Genomic DNA, 26,182 nt, shown 5'->3' on the forward strand with positions numbered 1-26,182 from the left:
TTAAAATTCCTTTTTTGTTTTTAATCAAATTTATAATACATTTATGCTTTGTGTAGAAGTGGGTGGTTGATGTGGTTCATTTTCATGTGCTTTCTGGAGTATTAAAAAAATATATATATTGATGGACACTTTGCTGGGATGATGCATAGTTTTAAAACCTGCTGTACGCATGGGAATATCCATCCATGCAACTGCATACGACTAGGGATCAATGAATACATTTAAAATACTTTTTCCACTCAGTCTTTTTAGATATTTATGTTTATGAAAAAATATCCTGTTCATGGTACTACCAATAATGATGCAATAGTTTAGCTTGCGGGGGTCTGCGTTGTGTCTCCAGATAGATCCAAGTCCCCACAATGCAATAATTTTATTGTGTTGTGGGGACACAGAGTCACACATGCTCCAGATCTTCAGCTTTGATGTTGTTTATGAGTAATGTTGGTGTGGCTAACTGTGCAAATCACAGGAGCTAATGAACCATATAGCAAATGCAAACAAGTCTCATAATTAGGAATCTCAGCGTTATCCATCTTGTCCTTTTCATACTTCGATCCATCTTCTCCTGTTTGAGTCAAAGCTTTTTTTAATGTTTGTAATCTGCAGTTTTATACTAATAATGCAAAGTGAAAGATGATGCATCATTGTATTAAGGGCCAGCTTCATGTGCAGGCAGTTTATCATCTATGAGTGACGCTCCAAAAAACACATAAGAGTGCAAAATGCATGAAGCTTAAATGGCTTGAACTGTGTGCATCAACCAAAACAGTGATGGGAAAAAGAAAAGGCTGTCCTACACTGCTACATATACTCCATGTACTGTATGTTATCTTCTTCTCTCAGCGCTCACTTTAGTAGTCACCACAGTATTTCTAGGATCTTTTTGTGTCACACCAACCCCTGCATGTCCTCCTTCACTACATCCATGAACCTCCTCTGAGGTCTTCCTCTTTTCTTCCTCCCTGTCAGTCCCATATTCAACATCCTTTGTTCAGTATATCTTTATCCCTCCTCTGCACATCTATAAACCATCTCAGCTTTGACTCTCTAACTTTGTCTCCAAATCCTCAAAACCAAAGAGTCTCTCTGATGTATCTATTTCAAACTTGTCCATCCTGGTCACTCCCAGGGAAAGTCTGAGCATCTTCAGCTCTGCTTCCTGTGTTTTTAATGCCACTGTCTCCAAACTACATACAGTACTTTTATACTCTATGTTGTAAACTCCATTTACTCTGTAACTGAGTATCAGTAAAATGATGAGAACATCACAGAGGCAGCTCAGCTCTTTTTAAGGTCTTAACTTATATCCACTAAAAGTGTGGGAATTATTTTCTCTGACATGGATTATCACTAATCTCAGACTAAATACTTTTCCCAGTTGAAGTTTAATTGATTCAACTGGTTCAATTGATTGTTTAATGTTTGATCCATGACTGGGAAAAAGGTCCCAGTGAAATAAGTGCTACTTATTTCACTGCTAAATCTGTTCTAAAACCATCTAAAGAATAGGGACTGTTTACTACTAACATGTTCTTATTCCTGACTTTCCTAGAGTAGCTTTGCATGATTCACAGTTCAGAATAATCCTAACATTACATAATTTTCTCTGGGATTGATAAAGTATTCTGATTCATACCATAATAATAATAAAATAGTAAAACAGAAAAACCATCTTAAGTTTTGTCAAGAGCATGTCAAAGCAACAGGAGGCAATATAACTAACCGTGAAGAAACCAGTCCAGTCCACATACAATAACACATTCTGACATGAAAAGAGGAGATAAAAGCCCTTTTTTTTGGAGATTATTTTTTAGGGGCACATTTGTGGTGAAGAAAGTGGAGGTGCAAGGCACACACCGTGGTCATGTGGCATACCTGCTCACCCACTGAGCTAAACTAGCACCCCAAAGGTGCACACCTTTGATGCTGACTTTGTTCGTGTCTAAATGCAGAAACTGAGTCTTTGAAAATCTTCACTGGAGGAGGCAGGAGTTTGTGAAAAGCTCAGTTTTCAGTGTCCAAAATGTCGTTCGCGTGTCGACAAAAGTCCACAGCACACAGAAAAAGTGCCAAAATACATGTGTACACGTACAAACAAGCCATTATAGCCCCTCCCCCTTTATGCCAACTTTATTCTTATTGGCTGCTCCTCGCAAACAATATGTGGGTGGGGTTTCTGTGCCCATAGCCAAAGCTGTGTGCCTTAAATGACCATAATAGAGATATCTAATCTCTATGACATCATAGAGAGCCAAGATTGGAAAAAAAATGTGTGAAACTGAAGTTTAGGCCAGTGTGCCGTCTGAGCTTTTGTCTCACAGGGATTACGTCTACATTCTTTGACCTTATTATTTTAAACCTTAGCCATGTTTAATATGAAAATCCATCCCAGTTACAGGTAATATGAGACAATCAAAAAGGAAAAAGCACAGTGGGTCTAATTTAAGTGTAGATAAATGGTATGGAGTTCCCCAAGACTCCATTTTGGACCCTCTTCTTTTTAATGTCTACATAATCCAGTAGCCTAGAGCACTAGCTAGCACATTTTAGCATAAATAATAGAAGTTTAATAAATCTTTGAAGTGAAGCAGAGCAGCTTTATTTATGCAGTGGCTGCAGCTCTCGGTGTGCGGCTCATCAAGATTTATTGCTCTTATAACTGGAGCTTTATGGAATATGGAGCATTTAGTTTTCATCTCTTTGTGACTCCAAGGCATGCATGTTTGATATGTTCTCTGCTTTCCAGGACAAACTCCTGGAGGAAATGTGGAAGCAACAGGACAGTCTGGAGGGTCCCACGTCTGCCACACCAAAAGCAGAGATGTCCACCTCGCCCGAGGCCGGTGGTGGCGACGGCGGTTTAGAGGACAATTCAAAGGACAGCAATCCCCTGTTGGAGCGGCTCAGAGCGCTTGAGGTAATAAAGTGGATTGCACGGTCCAGTTCTTTGACTTCGTCCACAACTTTTCACTTTCACCATGTCAGACTGAGAAATATGTTTAATTAAAAGTATTACATTTGATGGTAGAAATAAACAGGTGGCATTGGATGAACATAACTCTGACTGCTGTATCTTTATGTAGGAAGGGTTATTGAGTAGGTGTTAATGGTTGCAAAATTATGTGGTTGTAGGCCACCCCTAATGCTTTCACCGTGACCGGTTAAGAATATAAACTATGTGTTAGTTTTTCCCACTCTCAAAAACAGTAAGGCCAACAGCAGGTCAGCAGATTGTGCTGTTATAGCTTCAAGATGCCATTCACAAGGTGTCAGACAACATTATGTGGTGATGAAATGTAAAAGTGTTAGCCGAAGCCTAGGGTGCTTTACATTATTAAAGAAATCAGAAGAAAAACTCAAATCTCCCAGAAGCAGGGAGCATTAAACACATAGTTTTTAAATGTCCATGTTATTCAAGTCAGCCTCTTAACACAGAGTTCCTGCACCATTATTAAAAGAAAACAAAAGCAATGCTTCTTAAGACCTTCTTACGCCATAAGAACCCAGATCCATTTCTCCTTAAAATTATATAGAACATAAAACAGAGCAAGCATGAGATTTCTGACTTCTGGGCAGAAAACACAAGTAACATGAAAAACTCACTTGAATTTAGGATTTTCAGTAATCGTCAGCAGGGTTTCTGTCATACCCAGCAGCTGCTGGCCCTAAAATTAGCATTGGTTCATCTTATTTTCCTGTTTTAGGAAAATCATTTGATACTGGCGCTACATTTTTTTATTTTGGTAGGTAAGTCACATTTATATATGTGCTATATATATTCAGCTGGAGCTGAAGAAGTTAAATTTGATGGGTGGTGCATAGTTAATTGAAAACAATTAAAACTAGGTCTTGCAAACCGTTTGGGTGGGTCATTATGTGGGACACCACAGAGCCTGTGGACAATAATGGAAAGAGTTCAGTTTCCCTGTGATTGTTGAAGGTTTTTAAGTCCTTGTATAAGCACTGCTGATAAATAAAGTTAAAGACAAAAGTGTCATCGTTGGTTTTCTTGTGTTATAAATACTAGTTTTGTTGATCTTTAGAAAATCCAGAGTTTTACCAATAGCAGTTTTTACAGATAAAAACAAGATGAATTATTATTATTATTATTAAATATAAAAATATAAAAATATTTAATGAAAGAGTGAAAAGAACCAATACTGTTTTAACTTTAGATATTTAGCTCACATCAGTCCACTGAGGTTCAATAATTCATCAATTTTATAAAATTAGATAATAAAGCCTACGATACTTTCTCTTCATGCTGGAGGTGAGAAATAAATATGAGAAAACAAGTAGAAATAATCAAAAAACAAGTGTTGGGACCTACGATGCTACAGTTACACTGGCATAAATAGTGGTTGGAAATTGAAGCACAACCAGAATTACCAAAGCTGCGATCTCATCGCCTCTGAAATGGCTGCTTTGAAGACAAGATCAGTATTGCAACCAGTCACAGTCAGCCGCCATCTTCACAGTGACTTTGGTGAGTCCGAATGGCAATAAGATGCATTCGTTCTGTCAGGCTGGCAATTATATGCAATTTGTTTGTGATAATAAATTATTAACTGTGAAAAATTTGTCGGTTATCTGTCACTTATCTGTTTTCATCTTTTGCAAATTGTTGTCCAATCACATCCAAAGAAATTACCATTAAACATAAAATCACTTGCTATCACCTTGTAATAGAATGATGAGTTTGAGCATGCTGAACTAACAACCATCTAGTTTTCCTAGTCGTTATCGGGTTATTGTGTAATAGTAGAACTATTTTAGTAGTATAACACCCCCTAGTGTTACAGACCATGTAATTACACCCTAAAATAAATTTATTTGATACGGATTTACTAATATATAGAAATTATAGTCAGTAGGAATATTTTTAACCTACTTTAAACTATTTTAAAAAATTCCTTTCATTTCAAAATGTAAGACTTTTTAATGACCCACGGGAACCCTACATTAACTAGGTTACATGTTACCTGTTCAGATTTAGATGTAGGGTCACATTTTTGTATGGCATTTTCAGTTATTTCGCATATTCAGAAGGAAATTCTGTTGTCCAATGGCATGTACAAGACTTGAAATTAACACATAAAATCTTCTAGTTTCTGGAACTATCCTTTTTTAGCATGTGGACAATGTGCAGGCATAACCCTACCCCTACATGGTTTGCCAGTAACCTGGTGGATGTTAAGGGGTTAAATTGAATTGCTTGCAAATGATAATTAACAGCCATTATATGTTGCTCAGAACATCCAAGTCTGCATGTTGCTTTCATTTTTTTTTTTTAAACAGTGAGCAAAGCAGAAGAAAAACAAGCACACACATCATGTTTTGTAAGGTCTCTGTCCATCTTTGAATAGGACAACAAAAGAGGCTCTATTATGTTGAAGCGCGGTCCTAAGGGGGCACAGAAACTGCAGAAGACAAAAGAGTTATTCATATCCAGGAGGTGATAATTAAAAGGCTGCCAGGGTAGTTAACATTTGGAGTCAGTGTTCCAGTGAATGTACAGTATGCACCCCCCACATCTTCCCTGCTGAATAGGTCATAGGACTCGCCATCTGCTGAGATCTCGGGCAGCCATTATTGATGGAGCTTCTATCCACTGAAAAGCCTCGCACAAAAAGAAAACAGAGAAAAAAAAGAGTGAATTCACTCGGCTTTGCTTGTGTTGTTCTGTTGGCCGTTCAGCACAGTCTCACAGCAGTCCATGAAATACTCATGAAATTTAATCTGCTGCTGCTTCAGGGATACAAATTCTTCTTTTTAATGGGATTACTGATCATACATTTCTTTCTTTTTTAAAATTTAAACGAAGACAGTTTTCAAAGTTTTTAATTTTTTTTAAACCTGTTGTATCAAGAAATGACTTAAACAGAAGCTGTTTGACAAACTGAAGTAGGCAAAAAGATCTGAAAAAGCAACACATCTATCAGTATGGCAAGGGTTATAAAACCATTTCTTAGTCGTTGGATTCTGTTGCACTACGGTGGGAGCCATTATCTACAAATGAAGAAAACTTGGACTGGTGGTGAACTTTCACAGGAGTGGCCACAGGAGTAACCGTTTGACCAAAATTATTCCAAAAGCACATCAACAAGTCAGGAGGTCAAGGTCACAAAAGAAGCCAGAATAACATTAAAGAACCATAGGTTTATCATGTCTCAGTTAAGGTCAGAATTGATGATTCAACAATAAGAAAGAGACTCTGCAAAAATGGAATTCATGGGAGAGTTCAAGACAAAAATCACTGCTGACCATAAAGAACACAAAGGCTCATCTCACATTTGGGAAAAACCATCCTGATGATCCCAAAGACTTTCAGAAAATATTCTGTGGACTGACAAGAAAAAGCTGAACTTGGAAGGTTTGAGTCCCAATACATCTGGATTGAAAGGAACATCATACCAGCAGTCAGACATGGTGGAGGTAGTGTAATGGTCTGCGGCTGCTTTGCTGCTTCAGGATGACTTGCCGTAATTGATGGAACCATGAATTCTGCCTTTTACTGAATTCATGGTTCTCCTGAAGGAGAACGTCCAGCCATAAATTCCTGCCTTGAAGCTCAGCTGCTCTTAGCCTATGAGGCAGGACAATCATCTGAAACAAAACAGGAAGTCTGCCTGAAACCAAAATTAAGGCATTGAGTGGCCGAGTCAAACCTGGAGGTAAATAAGAATTGAGCTTGAAAAACCTCAGATGTAGGTCGAGGCTGAAATAAAACAATTCTGCAAAGAAGATCAGGCAAAAACTTCCTCCACAGTGATGTGAAAGACTTGTTGCCAGTTATCTCAAATGCTTGATTACAGTTTTTGCTCCCAAGGGTGCCACAACCAGCTAATAGAGGCCAACAAGGGGGGCGATTACTTTTTCACACAGTTTGGATAATTTATTTCCTTTAACAAGTTAAAGTGCTTTCTTTATTAAGTCAAGTAATCTTTGCATGGCATAAACATTTGTTTGGTGATCTGAAACATGTAAGTGTGACAAATATGCAAAAGAATAAGAAGTCAGGATGGTGGTGGATACTTTTTCATAGCACTGTACAGTATGTGAGTCTAATTTTGCATCCAGCATGAGTTTAGTGATTTCCGGCATCAGTCCATGCAGGATTTGCAGTGATATTTTAGTGAAAGTTAATTTTCCTTGGTAATAACCTGGTCAAAGCCTGTATAACGAGTTTGTCATTAACGACGGTCTTTTAAAATAAAAGAACACCTTAAATTGCATCAATTTTCCTGCCTACTCTGATGACCCTAAATGGATGATTCGGAGTGTGTTTTTGTGGCTTTCACGCTGTTCCTTCTTCATGGTGGCTGCCTTTATTTTATCCACATTGTAATTAAACTTTAATGTCAAACTGAAGAGAGAGAGAGAGAGATGCACATTAGAGAGTTTTCAATTTAGGTTCAAACTACTTTCCAGCCATTATGGCACACTTGGGCACCTTCCACATAGTCCACCACAGAAAGTAAAATATTTGCTTTGAAAACCTCCAAAAAGTAAGAATATAAATAATAAAAGCAGAGTGAACTGGCTTTCTTCTAACTGAGGGGAACTGCTGAACTGCTCAGCTCCTCCACCAAATCTAAGTTTTCAGTGAAAGTTGACAGTTAAGTCTGAAACACTGATTGATGTGATGGTTTCTGCAGATCGAACAAGTTAACGGTGCACAAACAAGGACGAGGGAGCCCGACTGTAAGCGTGCTGCCAAACATTTACAGCTTTGCAAGTGATTTATCTGTACATGCAGGATCACTTTGTGGGGGTTTAATATGTTTCGCAGATGCAAAAACAATTTATTTCAAGTCAGATTGATTGACACCTATAAACTTTTTTTTTACTTGCAATCTACCGAATGACACATTAATCCATCAGGCTCATTTGTAAAGATGGTGTAATGCAACTGCAAGAGCAAGTGTGAACTCATAACATAACAGGCTGAAAGACTCAAAGTACAGTACCAGAACTTGGACACGCACAAACGCACAGCTTGTATTTGCAAACACTATAAGACATGCATAGGACTGTATGTACTGCAATACCAGCAGATATACTTCATGCAAGTATCAGTATAATGACAATTCTGTCCAGTTCAGTTCATTTATATAGTGCTAAATCACAATAACAGTTGCCCAGTTGCCCAGACATGAAATTTCCCACTCGTGGGACTAATAAAGGTATATTATCTTATCTATCTTATCTCAAGGTGCTTTGCATTATAAAAAACCCCCCTTCAATAAGATAGAGCAAACCCCAACAATCAAATGACCCTCTATGAGCAAGCACTTGGCGACAGTGGGAAGGAAAAACTCCCTTTTAACAGGAAGAAAGCTCTGGATGAACCAGGGAGGGGTGGCCAACTGCTGTGACAGTTAGGAGCGAGAGGAGGAAGACAGGACAAAGACACACACTGACACAGCCAAGCTGCACAAGACACAGCTGCTAAGTTAGAGCTGGCTAGCTAGGATTCATAGACACTATGAAAGATGCCACTCGGTGGTTATGAAGCTTCACGCTGAGTGTTTTGTCCATCGCCATCTTGTTCTTTAAACCAGGTGTGACCAGCGAGTCTGACGGGTGGACTTCATTTCTAAGTTGACATTAGCCGGCGTGGCTTCCTGTAGATGCTTTAACCAAACGGGGAATTTAGGCAGTTGGAGCAGAAAGTCACAGGTCCCTCTAACAGTCTATGTGAAGGACAAAAGGTCAATGTGACCTCAGTCCTCTTCCAAAACAGTCGGGGGATGTCTTATTTATTAAGTTAGTCCGTTTAGACTTCCATAGAAAATAAGGGTTTAAAATATGACAAAGCTACCTAACCCACATTTAAATCTCCAAAGTTCCCATTTTAAGAGTCAAGTATACCGTTCCCTCACACCTGAAGCCAGTAATCAGCATCATTTCAGCCGCTGAAATACTGTGTTGTTTACCTCTGCCTGCTGCACAGGGATACAGGTGGTGTTGATCTGTGTGGGGCGAGTTCTTCTTTGAACTCTGTTCATTCCTGTGATCAGCCATTTCTGTGATCTTCTGTGAACTTGTTGTTCAGAAGAGTTGCCCACAACACTAAGTGAAAACAAGCCAGCTCAGGTGGCCTGGCCTTTCGGATTTATGAGAATAATCACTTGTGTAGAAAGTCGCCCGCTGAGTTCCCAGAGTGGTGTCGGGCCTGAACCTCTGTCAGTAATTGAATTATAGCTGAGGTACCTCAGGTCAGCCTCGCAGACACAGTGAGGGTCTGCAGGATTAAGTTGGGATGCCTGAAATTTAAGGCACCGTTCATTTACGACCATCTCTCTCCAGTGAAACCCACAAATCCAAGTGCTTCAGGGAGAGTACTGTCTAGATAGACAGCTCACCTCTATTCAGAGAAAACAGCATAAGACCTTTAACGTTTCTCATAGTTCTGTAATTAATCACATTTTCTATCCTACATATTTTTGTTTATTTTCTTATTTATATGAGTGTGTTCAGAAATTGTTAATGCAGTTTGCATGCGTGCGTTTTGTGTCTGCAGGCGGAAAACTCGGCTCTGTCGATGGAAAACGATAACCAGAGGAAGCAGTACGAACGCTGTTTGGATGAGGTGAGTGCTCCCACACTGCAGAAGATATACAGCATGTGTTTACAATGAAATCACACTTTTATTTTTCATGAATAATTAAGGCTTATATTTGCACTGATTTGTACCACCAAAAATGGTCATTCTCCAGTAAATGGCATTTTAAGGGTCTGAAAAATTCAGCTGGTATACAGTACCAACCTACAGTGAGTCAGTCCTCATAAAACCCTAAAAGGACTGCACATAAAAAACAGAAGTTACACCGTTACACGTTTAGTTCAGAGAGATCTAATGCTGGCTAGCTTGATTAGCAGGCTGCATCCATAGACTGTACTGGTGCAATGCACAGACACAGTCATAAAAGACATAATGAAACTCATCTGTAATTCTTATCAGGTCTAAAAATGAACTAAAAACAACCTGAGTGAACAAAAGCACATGACATATGACACAGAGTCATTTATTGAACAGTAATCAAGCCAAAATGCAGAAGTTGGTGTATGGTAGCAGAATGCTGAGGACGACAGACATCAGCAGTGATGCCCATCAGTTCTGCAAAGGGTTATAAGGTTCTTTCCAAACAATCTGAAGTCCATCATTCTCCAGTGAGAAGGATTGTTCAGGAGTGGAAAACATCAGGACAGCTGCCAGTCTTCCTAGGAGTGAACGTCCCAACTAATTTATCACCAAGGTCGGAACAATATAACGCTCAGAGAAACTGCCAAAAACCCAAGACATCAATCTCAGACTCTACAGTTAGATATATGTACATTTTAAAGGGGGGATGTTCTCCCATAGAGTTCTATGGGTTTGGACAACCTTTGGCAACAACAGGTGCTGCCTCCCTTGGTGGCCGTTAAAAGGAAAGCAAGTTAAGAAAAACCTCCTTGTGATTGCCCTGCGTCACCTGCAGGTTAATCAGCTTATCTGCAAGCATTGCCTGACTATCCAGTGTTTGCAGACAAGTCAGCGTCTTCCAGCCAAACGGTTGCAGCTAAGCCCAACAACCTGCTAGTGATCAAAGAAATTCCAAGGAAGTTTTTGTTGCAGCACCACGTACCTGTTTGCAACCAATTTCACCTAGCAATGCCCAGAAACCACTCTCCAACCAATCAGGGGATACCATTTTACTGAACAGGTGTGTGTGACCGAGGCCTGAGTTTGTTCTAATGCTGTGGATGCCCTGTATATACTCTGGATGCAGCTCACTGTGGTAATTTACATGTTGTTTTCACATCAACAACCTTTCCAATTCCAACCATCCAAAAGGTAAATGAATGTAGAGAGGATTATTTCTTGGAGTGTAAGATGAATCCCCCCCCCCCCCCCCCCCCCCCCCCCAAAAAAAAAGTCCACACAGTGCTGTCTACTTCTCAGGACTCCGACAGTCTTGTGACTGTAGCTACAGCAGGAGACGCACAAACACACTTTGTTTATTATGAGCACTGGTGGAGTCTACAGAGGGATGCCCAGATCTTTAATTGAAGTAGACAGACAGCAGAGCTCCTGGCGATATGGAGAAGTGAGTCTCAGCGTTCAGGAGCACGGACTCTCACCTCTAACACGAGGCTGTCTAACTGCACTCCTTCCCTCTGACAGCACTTTGAAAGTCTCTCCATCTTTTCCTGCATCTCTCTCCAGCCACCACGACAGTGCCACTTTAGTTTTTTAGCAGCCTTCGCTAATGGGCTTGGTACCATGGAGATTGCTGCCCATGAGAATGTGGCTGAGGACAGATATTTCAGAGTTTCTGCTGTGGGATTAATTTCTCTGCTGCCGCCACCGCTTCTGCTGCTTTTCAGTCTCATTATGCAGATGATTTTTTTTTTTTTTTTTGTGCGGGGGGGGGGGGGGGGGGGATTTAGATGGTTTCCTGTCATCATCTGAATGAGCTGAGGCGAGGCGTTTTGATAGAAAGATGAAAGAGGTGGAGGGAAATAATTTTGTGGCACACACACAAAAATCAAAACATACTTATTATTCCAGTGCCAAGATATAATTTATGCCTCCACTTCAGAAATCAAAATAAGCAGGAAAGAAAGCATTTCAGATTAGTCTTCTTCTTCTTTTTTAAAAAATCAATCCACACAACTGAGCTGAACTTTTTCTTCTTCCTGCAGAAATTCACACAGAATACAGAATGAAAAAGTTAGGACATCAACATTAACCATGTGTATATTTTCTGTGGTCAGACATGCAGTAACCGCGGGCAACAGCTGTGTGGTTTCAACGAGCCCGACTCTGATGCAACGCCATGTCAGTTTGTCCTCACGGCACCGTCCACGCCTCTAAATCCTCATTTTTGAACTTCATTTTTATTATAGTTTTACAATCTCTTTGCATCTCAAAGTCACAAAGTTCAACTCTTAAAATAATGACCAAACTTTTTTAAACACATTGTTCCTTCTCGTCTCTTTCAGGTGGCTAATCAGGTGGTCCAGGCTCTTCTCACGCAAAAGGTTTGTACATTGTCGGAGCATTACGGCTACCGTAGTCAGGAGCCTCACGGAGTAATCCGGGTCCAAACTCCGCTTCAGGTCCCAAAGTAAAACAAACACTGTGGCATCACTGAGAGTTAAAAACGATCAAAATTCTTTCATCTTTAATAAAATGACGTATGACTGTTTTACCAGGTGTAACAATTAAGTTGTACATCCAGGCATCCATGAAAACAAAATTTATTCAATTTAACAAAGTTAGAAGGAAGTTAGCTCACTAGTTTCCACCTAATCATGATATACCATATTCTGACTGAGAGATTTCTGGAAAAATTCAAACGTACAGCTCTGCTATCACTTCCAACATAAATGAAGAGAGAAAACTAAACAGAAGTGACGTTTGTAGGGTTACTGAAGTTAGGCTAGCTGGTATATAATAATGTGCTACGTGATCGCTAGCGACACAGCTAACATAAACACATAGCTGTGTGTTTTGGGAATAGAGCATCTGCGAGAGAATTGAACATTAAAGAATGAATGATACGAAATTGGAGGAAGCAAGAAGAATGAGTTGAGTAAAGTTTGGCTTATCTGACTGTTTTGTTTCGCTTAATGCGCCTTATGTATAAAAACAGACCCGTTCATCGACAGTGCACCTTATAAACCGGTGAGCCTTGTGGTCCAAAAAATACGGTAAATTACACCAGGGCCATTTCAGAAGCAGTCCTTTTTGAAAATGTACTCCATTTCTTCTCTGTGCAGCTCCACACAGGCTCCTAAAAACAGACCCAGCAGTATTTTAAGCAATGAGAACCTGAGCTCTGTTTCTGGGACCCTGCGGCACTGAAATACTGTCTTGAGTGGACACGATGCGATTGAGCACCCGCAGTGGAGTCAGAAAGAGACGCAGCCACGCCCAGGGTATTCTCAGGGAGGCTGCACGCTGTATGCTATGTTTATTATCATCAAATATTCTCATTTCCTCTTTCCCTGGTCTCGTTCCTGGACCCACTCTGTGCCGAAATCCTGTAAACAATCCTGGTAGAAGTACCCTGTCATGACCAACAATGCTATAAACAGAAAGTCTGATACTTAAGTAACATATGAAGGGTTTTGCTGTACGTTTATGTGAAGAATGGTCACAGCGGCTGTGAGAAATTGACTACAGTTTATAAGTATACTTCATGTGGTATCATGGGGGTTTTGCCACCTTAGCCCCCCTCTTAAGTCACACCTCTGTAGGTCCTCCTATCCAGGTTGCTCATGTTTTTGAGCACCATCATGTGCATCTTTAGTTGAATACACCATCGTTCCCTGTGGCTGCTAAATTAGCATCTGATTTACGTGTATGTCTCTGAAGCGCCGCCGTCAGTTGCCGTCATCTGTCCATTTTGTATTTGTTTCCAGGACCTCAAAGAGGAGTGTGTGAAGCTGCGAACCCGTGTGTTTGACTTGGAGCAACAAAACCGCATACTGAGCGTGCTGTTTCAACAACGTGTCAAAATGTCCACGACTCCCGTCTCCCAGGTAGGAGCTCACGGTGCGGCGGATACAAACACAAACTGACAGAGCTAGCATGCTCCAAGGCTGTTTGAATTTTACATGAGCAGCGCTCCACTTCTAAAGGTTACTAACTTTCAGCGAGGACCACAAAGACAGAGAAACCCGCCCTGGATGTGTTCAAATGAACTCGCAGAGAGGTACAGCGGGTTTACAGCTGGATTTATATTCTTCTTTCTGTCCTAATTAGTGTAGTTTTTGTCACGGCTTCATGCTCGAGTGCACTGTACGTCCTCAAACAAGGATTACCGTCCCTTACCCTTCTCTTCTTTTATGCTAATTATGCCAGACTTTAGCCTAATAGTGAGGCAGACCTCTCACACAGCTGTGGCAGGAAAGTAGTGGTGCAGAAATGGGAGACAGAGGAGAGCATGTTTTTCTAATTGGAAAGCTCCTGAGGTTAAAACCTTAGCTTTTTTTTTTTTTTTTTCATTTTTTCAGTTAGCTGTGATGACAGCTGATTGTTCACTTTGTTGACCTCCATCGTCAGCTGTACTGTAGAGCTTCAAAGATGCACATAAACGTCTTTCATGTCGAAAATTACTAAAATTGTAAGGTCTTGCAGTGATAAACCCAAAGAGAATCATAGCATGACTCTTTTAGCTTGTTAGCTTTTAGCAGTTAGCTTTTATCAGCAGGTTTTCATCTCCTGCACAGCTTTTAAAAAATAACACAATAAGCCAGCAACACATGAACACAGAGGGGTTAAAAGGGAAGCTATTGGTCTTACTTTCTTTAGGTAGACTCTAATTTTACTCCAACTGAATTCTAATATTACTTTTTGTCACCTGGAGGCGTTAACCAGCGACTTAAGCTAACACATTAGCCTAGATAAGGTGGGGAACACGGGGATCACTGCAATCCCAAAATTTTATTCTGTATCAAAAAAAACAAAACTGAAGTTATAGCAGCACAGTAAAGTTCAATAGTTTGGTAATAAATGAAAGAGTTAACCCTGACAGGAAGCCTTTTGACTAACAACCCCTGCCTCACCTGGCCAATTAAAAGTGCCACCTGCATCGGGACAGTTGGGTGGGCGACACTGTTGTGAACATTTTCTTTTTGCTAATAACAGTTTCAAATAATCTGGACATGAAAGCGGGTTAGAAGTCACATTATCAATCACAGATGCCAGTAACAGCCAAGCTCAGGCTTGTTAGTTTGTCAGTTTCTTATTAATAATTGAGGTGATCCAGCTAACAGAGACTGTTTGTCCAGAAGGTTTTAAATCATATGGTTTGGCATAAGTCAGGGTTGAGAAATGCAATCTTAATTAAAACAGACTAGAAATAAGTCATTTATCAGCTTTTGGTACTCATCTTTGGTATTATCTCAGCATCAGAAACATTAAATAATCTTAAATCTATTTTAAGACTTTTAAGACCTTTTAATGTCTCATTTGTTGCTGTTATATCTTCCAAACAAAAGCATTTACAGATACAGGCCCAGAATTGTGTCAGCTGTTAGTTTCATGCTGTCTGAAACATGAAACAAAGCTTTGTAGGAAGCCTCGTTATTGCACCAGAAAAAATCTTTGGAAAGAAGATTTGGTTGAGAGAGAATAAGACAAAAGGCAAGACTATGCCGAGACAAACACTGATGAAATTGGAGGCAAGCTGCAAAAGTCAACAGAAAATTAAAAGCATTTAAAGTAGTTATGGGAACATTAGTAACTGTCTGTCTTCATTTGTTATTTATTGACTAAATTTATTCTTAATTGCTCTTATTCCACCTCTCAGTGAGTGGAGCTTTAATTAATAAACTGCACAAACAGTTTTTTTCTTTCCCAGAAACAGTGACAGGCTTCCCCATACACATTGCAGAGGGCTGAAAGGAAAGTGAGGCTTAAATGAGATCATTTTCAGCATTTAGAAATAAAGCAGCTCATTAGAAACCCGAACAGAGGTGAAGCTGAGTGCAGAACATCCCTTTTTAAACACTCAGCTAACACGACAGCAATAATAAAGTTTCTTCATCTGAAAAAAATCAAAATATTCTTTTTTTCATTTTTGTGATGTTTATTTTGATTGAAAAGCATCAAAGGTTTAAAAAAATGATACATTTGTGCGATCCAGAGTAATTATCATTATCAAAGTCATCAACCTCAATTCAGAACAGCCGAGTCAAAAATATTTTGCTTTCTAACTGCAGTGGAGATCATAGTCTACATGTTTTTAGCATGACTTTAAAAGTTCAAAAAAGCACATAATGCAATGTACATAATTATAGATTTATGTGTTACAGATATAAAATTAAACAAAAATAAAATAAAGGTATTAATGCCGTGTTTAAGTTCACTCTGCACAGACCTGTTAATAATTCAGTTTCAAATATCCAATCATTTGTTTCCCTAGTCTGAAGTTCAGAGAGTTGCTGTAATAAAGTTTGAAGCTGATATGAATAAAAAGTTTAAAAGTTTATGTTGCAAAAGAAAATATTTTTCTAAATCAGGATTTTATGAGAATAAAAATAAAAATTACAGGAAAAGTTTCCTTCTTGGGATTCATGCTAGCTCATGTTAGCTTAAATTGTGCAAAAACCACGTTTCCATACATATTAACTGCAGAGCAGAGTTAAATCTCCCCGAAGGTAAGAAATGGATTAGCTGGTGTGGAGGAGGGTTGCAGAGTGGCTTGCAGGTGTGCAGCTGTTGTAGTATTCTGAGCTCGGGTCTGTGGCTTATCGAATCTAGCATTAGGGTCCGTCATGACGCTGAGGGCACGTCATGGAAGCGATGGTCCCCTGTGTAGTTTAATTTTACCTTTCATGCAGCTGTGTCGGCTCCACAGGTGCCTGTGTTTTTTATTAGATGTGAGTAATCATGCTGACAGGAGCTACATGTCTACTCTTCTCAGTGCCAAGTAATAATGAGTCTAAGTGCTGTTCTCTGACGGGCTGACTTATCTGCAACTGATCAAAGTCACGGTCGGCTGTGTCACACTTTCCAAACAGTTATATCAAGTTAGATTTAATCACTCAGCATGAATAAAATCTCTAACTAATTAAAATCTCCTAAAGTCTGATTTAATGGCAATTTGAGTGTTGAGAAACTGAACAGCCAACGATGGCAGATGTTCTGCTAGACGAGTCCAGCTGGTCTGCACAGCAGAGATGTGTTGCAGTGGAAAGAAACAAAAAATAACAGATTCATGAAGTTTTTCTGCTGTTCTGAGGTCAGCTGATGATTCTCCCATAAATAATTGACTTTATTTTTGATGGACAGGTGCTTCTGTTTGTATTTCGAACTGACCGCTGAATGCAGAGATGGCAGAGCACGGTTTGTTAGCCTTTATTTGAGCCCTGAATTCAAACAGGTTTTAGCTCTGCTGACAGAAAAGTGTTATTAGCGTGCGCTGAGGATCTCTCGCTGTCACTGTACCAGCAGGAACGCTCGTGCTGATTGAAGCCAACTACAAATACATGACAAGTGTGCTGCACTGCTGAATACCTGCTCTGCAAATCACTGTGCAGCGGGCTACTACACCACACACTTTGATTAATTCTAGAAGGCTGCAGCGATGCCGCCCTCAGCTTTTTGGGGTATTCCTTCACTTCTTTCAGTTTTGATTTAGCATTCACTGAACAGAAAACTCTCAAAAATGTGTAATTTGTTTGCAGATTTGATAAAATATTTGTTGTGTTTTGTGGATTGGCGCTTTCAGTCAATCCACAAAACACGCACTTCCTTCAAAGATAACAGTAAGACTACTTCATATACTTCATTTTTTGAGCAAGATCCCTTTGATTTTGTGTGATGCCACTACATGTCTAGCCATTTTCCTTCATCTGAATTATTTCGTTTCTATTTTGCATCTTCATGTTTTTCTTTCTTTTTAACTTTATTCATCCTTTTCATTTGCATTTAGCTTGTAAGCTTTCTACTTTCACCTGCTTTTCAAAGCACTTTATAAATTCTTTTTAAACAACCCTTTATTATTATTTGAACTGATACCTCTTTTCCTGTGCGCAAAAAAACTCATTCCTGTGAAAAAAATGTGCACATGGACATGAATTTTTTTTGTTTCCAGACTTTAAATCTGATTTCCACCAGCAAGAAAAATATTTGCACCCAAAATTCTGATTTTAAGTAATCTTATTACATACCAATCACATTATCTTTAATGATTCGTTTTTTGAATGAACAAAACTTGGATTTTATATAATTCAGATGCATTTTACTCAGAATTATTGCTTCATTGCATCACACTGTTTGGATTCCTCCATCAGCTGACGGGGGGCTCATCCTAACGAGCATGGGTGTGGTGAATGGATGTGGATAATTAATGGATCCTGACCATGCTGACCTCTTACTGCACATGCAGCTCAACACTGTCTTAAACATTTGCACAACATCTGTATTCATTATATTTCTTCTTAATTTAGTGGCTCCATAGTGTAAACGTTGCTGGTTCAATACCAGCAGGAGACACAAATCCCCTACGGTGTTATGTCAGAAAGGGTGTCTGTTGTACAAATCTGCCAAATCATACATGTGGAGCTACCTGCTGTGGTGATCTTGTATTTATTTCATTAAGCTAACTTGTTTTTGATGTTTTGGCTGCTGGAAAGCAGTTAATTTTCCCACTTTTGGGATAAATAAAGTCCTTCTTTTTATATCTAAAAGCGACAGGAGACAGGAAGGTGGGGGGAGAGAGTGGAGATGATGAACAGCAAGCGGCCTAAGGGGGAAACAAACCCAGCTGTGTGTTTTTCTGTTAGTTGTGTCTCTCAGTCATACTCTCAGGCTGAGCAGCATTATGGGTCTGTCCTGAGACCCTGACCAGAGGCATGCCCCGACTGGTATTTGGACCCTCAATCTGCAGTAACTAATATAACTAATATACCATGCAGCTGCTGATGGGTATTAAAACTTTAACACCTGGAAATACGAGCAGATTCCAGCCCAAGAAGCCTTAAACTGCCAGGCCTCTGGAAATCATACATATCGTGCCTGGACGTGAGAGACGATCTTCTTTCATTTTCTCCTCCAAGTCTCAAAATTATTCTGCATCATTGTGTGAAATTAGATCAAACATTTACAGGAAATTTGCACATTTCACAGAATTGATTTGTTGCTCTTTTGTTATATTAAACATACTAGGAAAGTCTTTTGGTTACTGAAGCCAGACAAAAGAACAAAATTAGAGCAAAAAACAAACACAACCAGTTAAAGCAAGTTACAAACCAAACTCAGTGACCCAGTAAGGATCAGGGTTATAAAAGTCTTCTATACTTAGAACATCCGAACTTCACAAACTTTGTGTGAGACTTTATTTGGCTAAAGCAAATCCTAACTGTACCCTCACAGAGGTCGCTGGTGACCTGGTCAATGTTGAGGTTAAAGGGGTGAAATCTGAGTGTGTGGGGCCAGGGTGTGACTGACAGCTACAGCACGCTTTTCTACCTGCTGGGTACTGAAATAGTGCTTTGGATTGGTCTTGAACAGACTTGTGGAGGAATTTAAGCCAGAGCAAAACTCCTTGAATCCTAATGACGTGAGTCTCTGAGCCTCATGCTGTAGTCGTTACGCAGAAAGCAGGGAGGAAGTTTCAAAAGGTCTTTTTGGATTATCAGAGATCGCAGCATAATTCCTCCCCTCTGACAAACTCTGCGGTCAGGGGACCAGTCTGCTGTCACAGACTGAACTGGTAATTAGCAAAAACATATTTCTTCAATTTCCTTCAAGGAAATTTTACAGGAAGGTCCAACAATTCCCACTCCAGGCTGTTAAGCATGCTGCGAGCTCAGCAGAGTTGGACACGCCGTCCTTCATCTTTAACCTTTTCGTTAAAGGTCAGACTGGCAGAAGAAGCGTCTGCATCTCTGCAGAGATGCTCAGCTGCTTCTGCTGGAAAGAAGTACTGTACCTACAGACTTTTTCCTCTCATTAAACCCGACTTCTTGTTAATTTGGCTGCTCGTTTTGTGTTTGCGTGTGAAGTTTATTGAGTTGAGTTTGTTTCTCGAGCTTCTTTTATCAGAGGATCGACTGTTTGACCTGCAGTCTGTCTCTCCATCCTCCGCCAAACCTTTTTAGCCGAATTTCCACTGATTAAACTCTCTTTCCTCACATTAATCACTCAGCTAAATACTTATTAGATCATTCTCGGTCCAGAAAATAAACTTTACTGTCATCTGTTTGTCAGTGTGGATGTTGAATTCCAAACTTTTGTGCTTTGGATGATTTTTTTTTTGTGGCAGAAAAAAGTTCAGAATATTAATAACCCAACATTGCTGGCAGCATGACAAAAAAAACCTTTTATGTGCCAAATGCCAAGCCTTTGATTCACTAATGCAGCATTCCCAGTAATCCAGGAGGCTACATTAGTAGTGTAAGATAATTATCTCACACTGCCCGAAGCTCGAATATTAACCGCAGTTGTTATATTTGTCTCCAGTAAAGTCACAAACAAAAGTTTTGAGAACAAGACTTGCATTTTAAATGATTGATTCAAACTTTGTGTCTGTCGTCATCTGGAGAAAAGTTACTGATGAGACCTCCCACTGTGCAGCTAAGCAACAAACTTTTTTTTGTACTTCTGACTTACTGAAGAATTCACTGAAGGTGGAGAGTTTGCATCTCAGTCGTGGTAAAGAAAATGCTTACTTAAAATCATAAAGACAGATACAGAGTAGATGCTTTCCATCCATTTTCTACTGCTCATCCGAGCTTTTCCCCACTCACCTTCTCCAGCTCCATGACGATAAACCAAACCAGCTCGGAGACATAACTCTTCCTTGTGTTGTTGCTCTGCCTCAGGCTCGCTTGGTGGAAAACCCCAAAACACCTCATCTTGGAGGTGCTCAAAGCCCTAGTGCTCTTTCTATCTCAACTGACTAATGGAGTAGCAGCTCTACTCTGTGACAACATCCACCTTATTCTGTCTCCCACAGCTCAGGGCCATAGGTCAGGATGGGGTCAAAGATTAACCTGTTAATTGACAGCTTTACCTCCATCCTTGCCCTCTTCACCACCATAGCCTGGTATCAATCCATCTGAGATTCTTTGTCTCCACTCACGTCCCACTCCTTCAGCTTATGCCCAGTTTTGGGGATTGTCCCTTTTCTGCACCACGTGGAGGTGCCCAAGCTCATCCTGCTCATCCGGTGTGAGCTGGAGGTCGTCACTGGCTGAATTCAAGAGAAACTACACCAGCTGCAAAAAGCTAGAGACGAGACAAAAGACTTACTGACTGGCTTATTGCCGGTAACGTGAACCAAGGTGTCGCTACAGGAATCAAAGAGCCCTCAAGTAGGATGGCTCAATAATAATGAGGATAAAGGTTTAGATGGTTTGGAGATGTCTCATTTAGACAGATAGATACTTTATTGATTCCATGGGTGAAAATTCTTGTGCTACAGCAGCATGAAAAAGAGTAAAAAAACTGACCGATTTGATTTGTTTTTTTGTTTTACTGGGCGGAACTGAACAGGTGGCACGTCTGCACTTGTACACCTTAAAACACCAAACCCCTAAAATCTATACAAAATAAGACCTCTCCACTCAAATCATGCACGAACTGTTCACAGGCAGTTTAGTTTGTGTCCATCCTTCTGCTACAAGAATGAAAACGTGTCCAGAAAGTCCAGCTTTGCAGTGGCTGCCATCTGTGATTTGATCTTCTACAGCACTGATTATGTGGGTTAAAGTTTTGAAACCCAAAACGCTGTCCAACTCCAGTTTTTCTCAGCAGTGACGCTTTTCTGTAGAAGTGACACTTTCATTTAGTTCTTGCAGTGCCGTAAGCGTGACATTTACCCAAAATTAGTCTACTGACATATTTAAATTTGATATATAAGCTAGTGGGAATGATTTTAAACACCCTCATAGTTCCTAACCATCTCTGGTGCACAGTTGGTGGCATCAGACACAAATATTTCATGTTCATTATTATTTTGGGTCCTGTCTTTCTTTGTCATCACCTGTTGTAGTGATGAGCTCGGGAAGCAGAGGACCGGTGTGATTACAGCAACAAAGTGGGAGCAAAGAGGCCAAAACCCATTAGCCCCTGCACTCTGATCCAGCTGCAGAGAGTCCTTGAAAAAAAATGAAATGTGTCATTTCATTGTCCCCAAAGCGGAGGGACAATCAACGATGTGGAGAAGGTAATGTGGAGGGCTCTGATATTGGAGACATGACACTCTGGCTGTGTATCAATTTTCCGGGTAACACAGGGGTAATTATGTATGAATTATTGAAATGGAAAATTTGTTTTGGACTGCGAGTTGTACTTGTTAGGTTCCTTAATCACTACGACAGCACACCTGTTCCCCGTCAGGTTGACTGACTCCGCGTGAGGTAACAGCAACGCCGCTCACAGCTCAGGAGATAACAAGCGAGAGACAAAACAAATCATTTTTTTCTCTAGCTGTTAGTCTGCTGTGCCTTTTACTGCAGGACCACTAGAGCCAAAGGAGAACAAAGAAGGAGATGCATAAATAAGAAAAACATTTCCAAGTTCACAGGTACCTGCTCTGATTTATATTGTCCTTGTTCATACATTTATTTTTAACATGATCACCCCTGTAGAGATGATTTCTACTGCAGGAACTATCAGGTGGGACTTTCAGGATCCTTATTGAGGGATAAAGAAGTCCTGAGAGATCCTTCAAAAGCTCATTGGTGTAGCTGCTTAAACTAAGAGATGACCAATTGTATGAACTCAGCAAGCTACCAGAAGCAAGATGGAAAAAAGTCTGAAAAGGAACAATGAGGTTATTGAGGCTCTTTTGGGGATTTTCTTATGCTGCTGATGAGGTCTCAAGAGATTTAGAGTCCTAGAAAGAGCACAGGGGAGAGGGAGAGGCAAAAACAACCAGAATTATATTTCAGTCAACAACTCTCATCTCATTTAATCCAATTATTATTATTCATTCAGAAACACGCTTTTATTACACTTGCCAACAACAACAACTACAACAGTCAGCACAGACTTTTAAGCCACTCAGGTGCATCTGCCTACCCTGCAGCGGCACCGCAGACCACGCCCCACCACAATACTTATAGCGGCAGATCCCGATTATCAAGTGTTTTCCAACATAAAGGTCATCTCACTGGGTCAAATTGAATCCCTGCCAGCCCACGGCATCCATTGCGGTATGTCTTGACATAACCACGTGAAGTCCCACAGCCAACAAACACGTCAATCACAAAGTTGAAACAGGACTGGGTGACAAAACACCACTGTACAGGCGAAGGGGAGTGCTTTAACTTTGTAACTTTATCTGCATGAAAAGAAAAACACACAAGCTTTATAGTGAAAATTTTCTTATTTTTATAATCGCTCATTACCAAAAATTTAGGCTTTTATTTCATTACTTGTTTCTGCAGTGTTTGATACAAAGTGTTTGCTGGACTTTCACCCAGGCAACTGGAGTTTGAGTCCTATGTGCTTATTTGTAGGCTCTTTTACTGTTGTTTGACTGTTTCACATCGGCAACTTCCTCCTGTGCGTGCCCAACCTCAGTGAAATAAATATGTTTACAGCCTGGGTTCTGTAGTCAAAGTTTCCCTTTAAAAAGTGCAGTCAGTAATTTTTTTTTAGGTTATTTAATTTTATGTAGTACTCATAAAGATACACAGATTAGTGTGTAGTCATGTTGACCAGTGTTCTCATAAACTGGGTGGGAAGGAAATCACCATCACAGCTAGAGACTGGCCACGACCCTCCCATCCCCAGACAGCTGAAAAGAGCCAGCTTAAACAACAGCTACAGCTGGTACATTATTTCGGCTAATGTTAGGTTCAAGAGTCCTAAAAATGAAACAGTTTCATTATATTCTCACATTGTATAAGAGGTTATTACTAAGTGTCAGAGCCCAGCAAAGTTATATTCACTTTAGACAGTTTTGCTAACGGTGCCTAAGAGCAGCTAACAGAAGCTAACGGCTGCAAATATAGCAGCGCTTACCAACAGAAACGTTCTTCTCTGACTCTTTGGCCACGTCTCACTCCTTTCACTGAGTTTTACAACTTCTTCCAGAGTAAATAAAGGTGCACACTTCTCACCCAGCATTGACAGCTGAGTTGATTACACCAATGGGCTTTACACAGACAGAGAGAAGCTCCAGATGCAGTCAAATCTGCAATTTACTGAGATCTAAATTTTACACACTGTAATTTTTAAAATAATTTTCCATTTTAGTTGATGTTCAGCTGGTTAATCTCACACATGTGCAGTAGTCCTATAGTAGGATTTACGCTATAAGGACCACTGTGACATGCGGGTACACACTGCCAGTGCCTTCTTTTCTTCTAGGATCTGGCCATGACACCTCTGGCTGTTTTTTATTAAACAGTTGGACTGTTTACAACAGCATCCTTGCCTACAGTTGACTCTGTGCCAGAGAGCCATCACCGTTAAAAGTCTCACTGCTCTGTCACAGGGTCGTCTGTCTCAGTGTTATTACACTTCAGCCACCGAGCGATACTCGAGAGAGACGGTGATGCGAGGTTGTTTAAACAGTGGCAGGTGTTTCTTTCCTCAGATCAACTTCTTGGGGGTGACAGATAAAAGCAAATACATAATAAAGTCAAATTTATTTGACCCTTTGAAGGGCTTCAAACAGCATTTGATTTTGGAGTTCTGTGAAGTCATATAACAAAGTCCAATTAATTTTTGAAGTGCTGGAAAATGCATGTAGATTTACAAGACAGGTGCGAGCTACAACACAAACAACAGCTTTTCTCAGTAACCTCTTTTGCATATGGTTCACAAGCACAGATTTTCTGCTTCTAACAAAGCTCAGAAAGCTGAACTGGAAATTTGCAGTCATGTAAATCAGTGTTAACTTTCTTTAATCAGCATTTTTTTTTTTTTGCATAAATATTAACGATATTAAATATTAAAGTGCAGCAGCACACCTATATGGAAAACTGAAACTAATAAATGTATATAAATATTAATAATAAGAAGAAATAAGAAAAGAGACTGCTGTTTTCGTGGAAGACCAGGAAGCAGGACAGAACATCATCAGAAAAGAGAGAAGTACGACCTGAATTGTGTGACTGAGCCCATGAAGCCATCAGGAAACTGTTTCCACAGGTCAGCACAGAGAACCTGAAGTGTTTTTGCAACCAGAAGAGGCGCCCCCTGGTGGCCATTGAAAATAATTCCAGTTTAAGGCACTTTGGCCTCTGTGTTAGAACACCCAAGTTTACAGCAGAAATACTCATGTCTTCTGTCTGTTACAACAAACAGTTTTAGCATCTAGCTGTCTACTAAGTTTAAATCTGAATCTTTGATCTCGACCTCTCCAAGGTGTTTGTGATGCTGGAGCTTTTAAGAGCACTTTCTAATGCAATTCTATAACAAACAACTATAACAAACAATCTAACCTGCTACTTTGCACTGCATGCCATTAGCTGATATTAGAAATATCAACTTATATTGAGACATGAAAATGCAGAGTCCATGTTATTTATACACTCATCGGTAGGAGCACAGATGAGCCAGTAAATCACCAGATTCAACCTTCATGCTGAGCTCCCACTTCACTGCAGCAATAAATACAAAAGTTAACAAATACAGAATCAATTTAAAGCAGAAATATCATTTTTACATTTTAAATAAAGTTTATTTTTACAATTTGTGGTGCACTTGATATCATATTTGTTCATTACCATTTATTTACCAGGCCACTTCGTTATTGTTTTATTTCACAGTTTAATTTTGACAGCTTTGGTCCTCCATACACTTCACTACCTACAGTACAGTTAGTTTGCCTTGTTTCTTTTCTGTCGTTTCACTCCTGCTGACACTAAAATGAGCTGCATCTTTTAAACCCAGCAGGCAAAACTCTCAGCAGCAGTGAAGACCTGAAGGTGAGACAACAAAGAAAAAACAGCGAGCTATGAATGAGGGAGAAGTATTAACAATTGGAAGCCTTGTAGATGAGGAGGTGGATGAGACAGTGGTTTGAATGAGGCTCGATCAGAGTGGATGGAAGCTGTTTTTAAGAGATCAGAGCGCAGAAAGCTGGTCTGAGGAGCGGCTGAATGAGTGTAACCTTGCTTTGGGCAGCTTTGAGAGATGCATGGACGAATTCTGATGAGACTGTGAAATTGAAAGTGAACTTAAGAGTCCATGGAAGCTTAAGTACATTGTCCTGGTGTCTGAATGGTCTGCTGATCAGCGGGCTGGTTCAGCAGCAGTGAAAATGGCTTAATTGCAAATTACCACTTCACTGCCTCGGGCATGTCATGATTTTCACACTTTAGGTTTTAAATAGACAGCAAATGTAAAACAAGGAAGGGGAAACGGAAGAATTAGGATCCACATATCTAGTCCAATGGAAAACCACCAATGCATTGATCCTGCTGTATTGTGTGTATCCACAAATTCCTCTGGATAACCTGACGTTCATTCACATTCAAGTACACTCTCCTGCTGTTGGAAAACCCACAGACTGTAAATAAAAGATAGATGTAGCCTTTACTTTTGGGTTTTTTGAGCCAGAAGTGACAATCAGGTGTATCTTCTTCAAGTTAAACCTGTGGCTGAGATATAACACTCAGCCACAGGAGTGCCACCTCTCACTTTTGAACAACGGAAACAACCACACTTCTTAACTGTTGTTAAAGAATCATTTACATAGACTGTATATCCAAG

The 26,182-nt window shown here is 40.0% G+C and overlaps 2 protein-coding genes across 11 annotated transcripts in view; one reads left to right on the top strand and one right to left on the bottom strand.

Moving 5' to 3' along the window:
- Nucleotides 1-26,182, top strand: part of LOC146501002 (nck-associated protein 5-like) — a 78,790-nt gene that overhangs the window by 10,565 nt on the left and 42,043 nt on the right. For all 10 annotated transcript variants that reach the window (XR_014870010.1, XM_085136712.1, XM_085136705.1 and 7 more), the window contains exons 3-6: nucleotides 2,750-2,920; nucleotides 9,530-9,598; nucleotides 11,995-12,033; nucleotides 13,420-13,539. Coding sequence is in view for 9 of the 10 variants with exons in the window: in XM_085136712.1 (XP_084992838.1) it covers nucleotides 2,750-2,920; nucleotides 9,530-9,598; nucleotides 11,995-12,033; nucleotides 13,420-13,539 (399 nt within the window). In the remaining variant the exon portion in view is untranslated. The remainder of the gene's footprint in view (nucleotides 1-2,749; nucleotides 2,921-9,529; nucleotides 9,599-11,994; nucleotides 12,034-13,419; nucleotides 13,540-26,182) is intronic.
- Nucleotides 951-26,182, bottom strand: part of fkbp7 (FKBP prolyl isomerase 7) — a 194,456-nt gene continuing 169,224 nt past the window's right edge. Inside the window, exon 6 of the transcript XR_014870016.1 lies at nucleotides 951-965. The gene's annotated coding sequence lies outside the window, so the exon portion shown is untranslated. The remainder of the gene's footprint in view (nucleotides 966-26,182) is intronic.

The sequence above is a fragment of the Neolamprologus multifasciatus genome, chromosome 16, assembly GCF_963576455.1.
Source record: "Neolamprologus multifasciatus chromosome 16, fNeoMul1.2, whole genome shotgun sequence".
NCBI lineage: Eukaryota > Metazoa > Chordata > Actinopteri > Cichliformes > Cichlidae > Neolamprologus > Neolamprologus multifasciatus.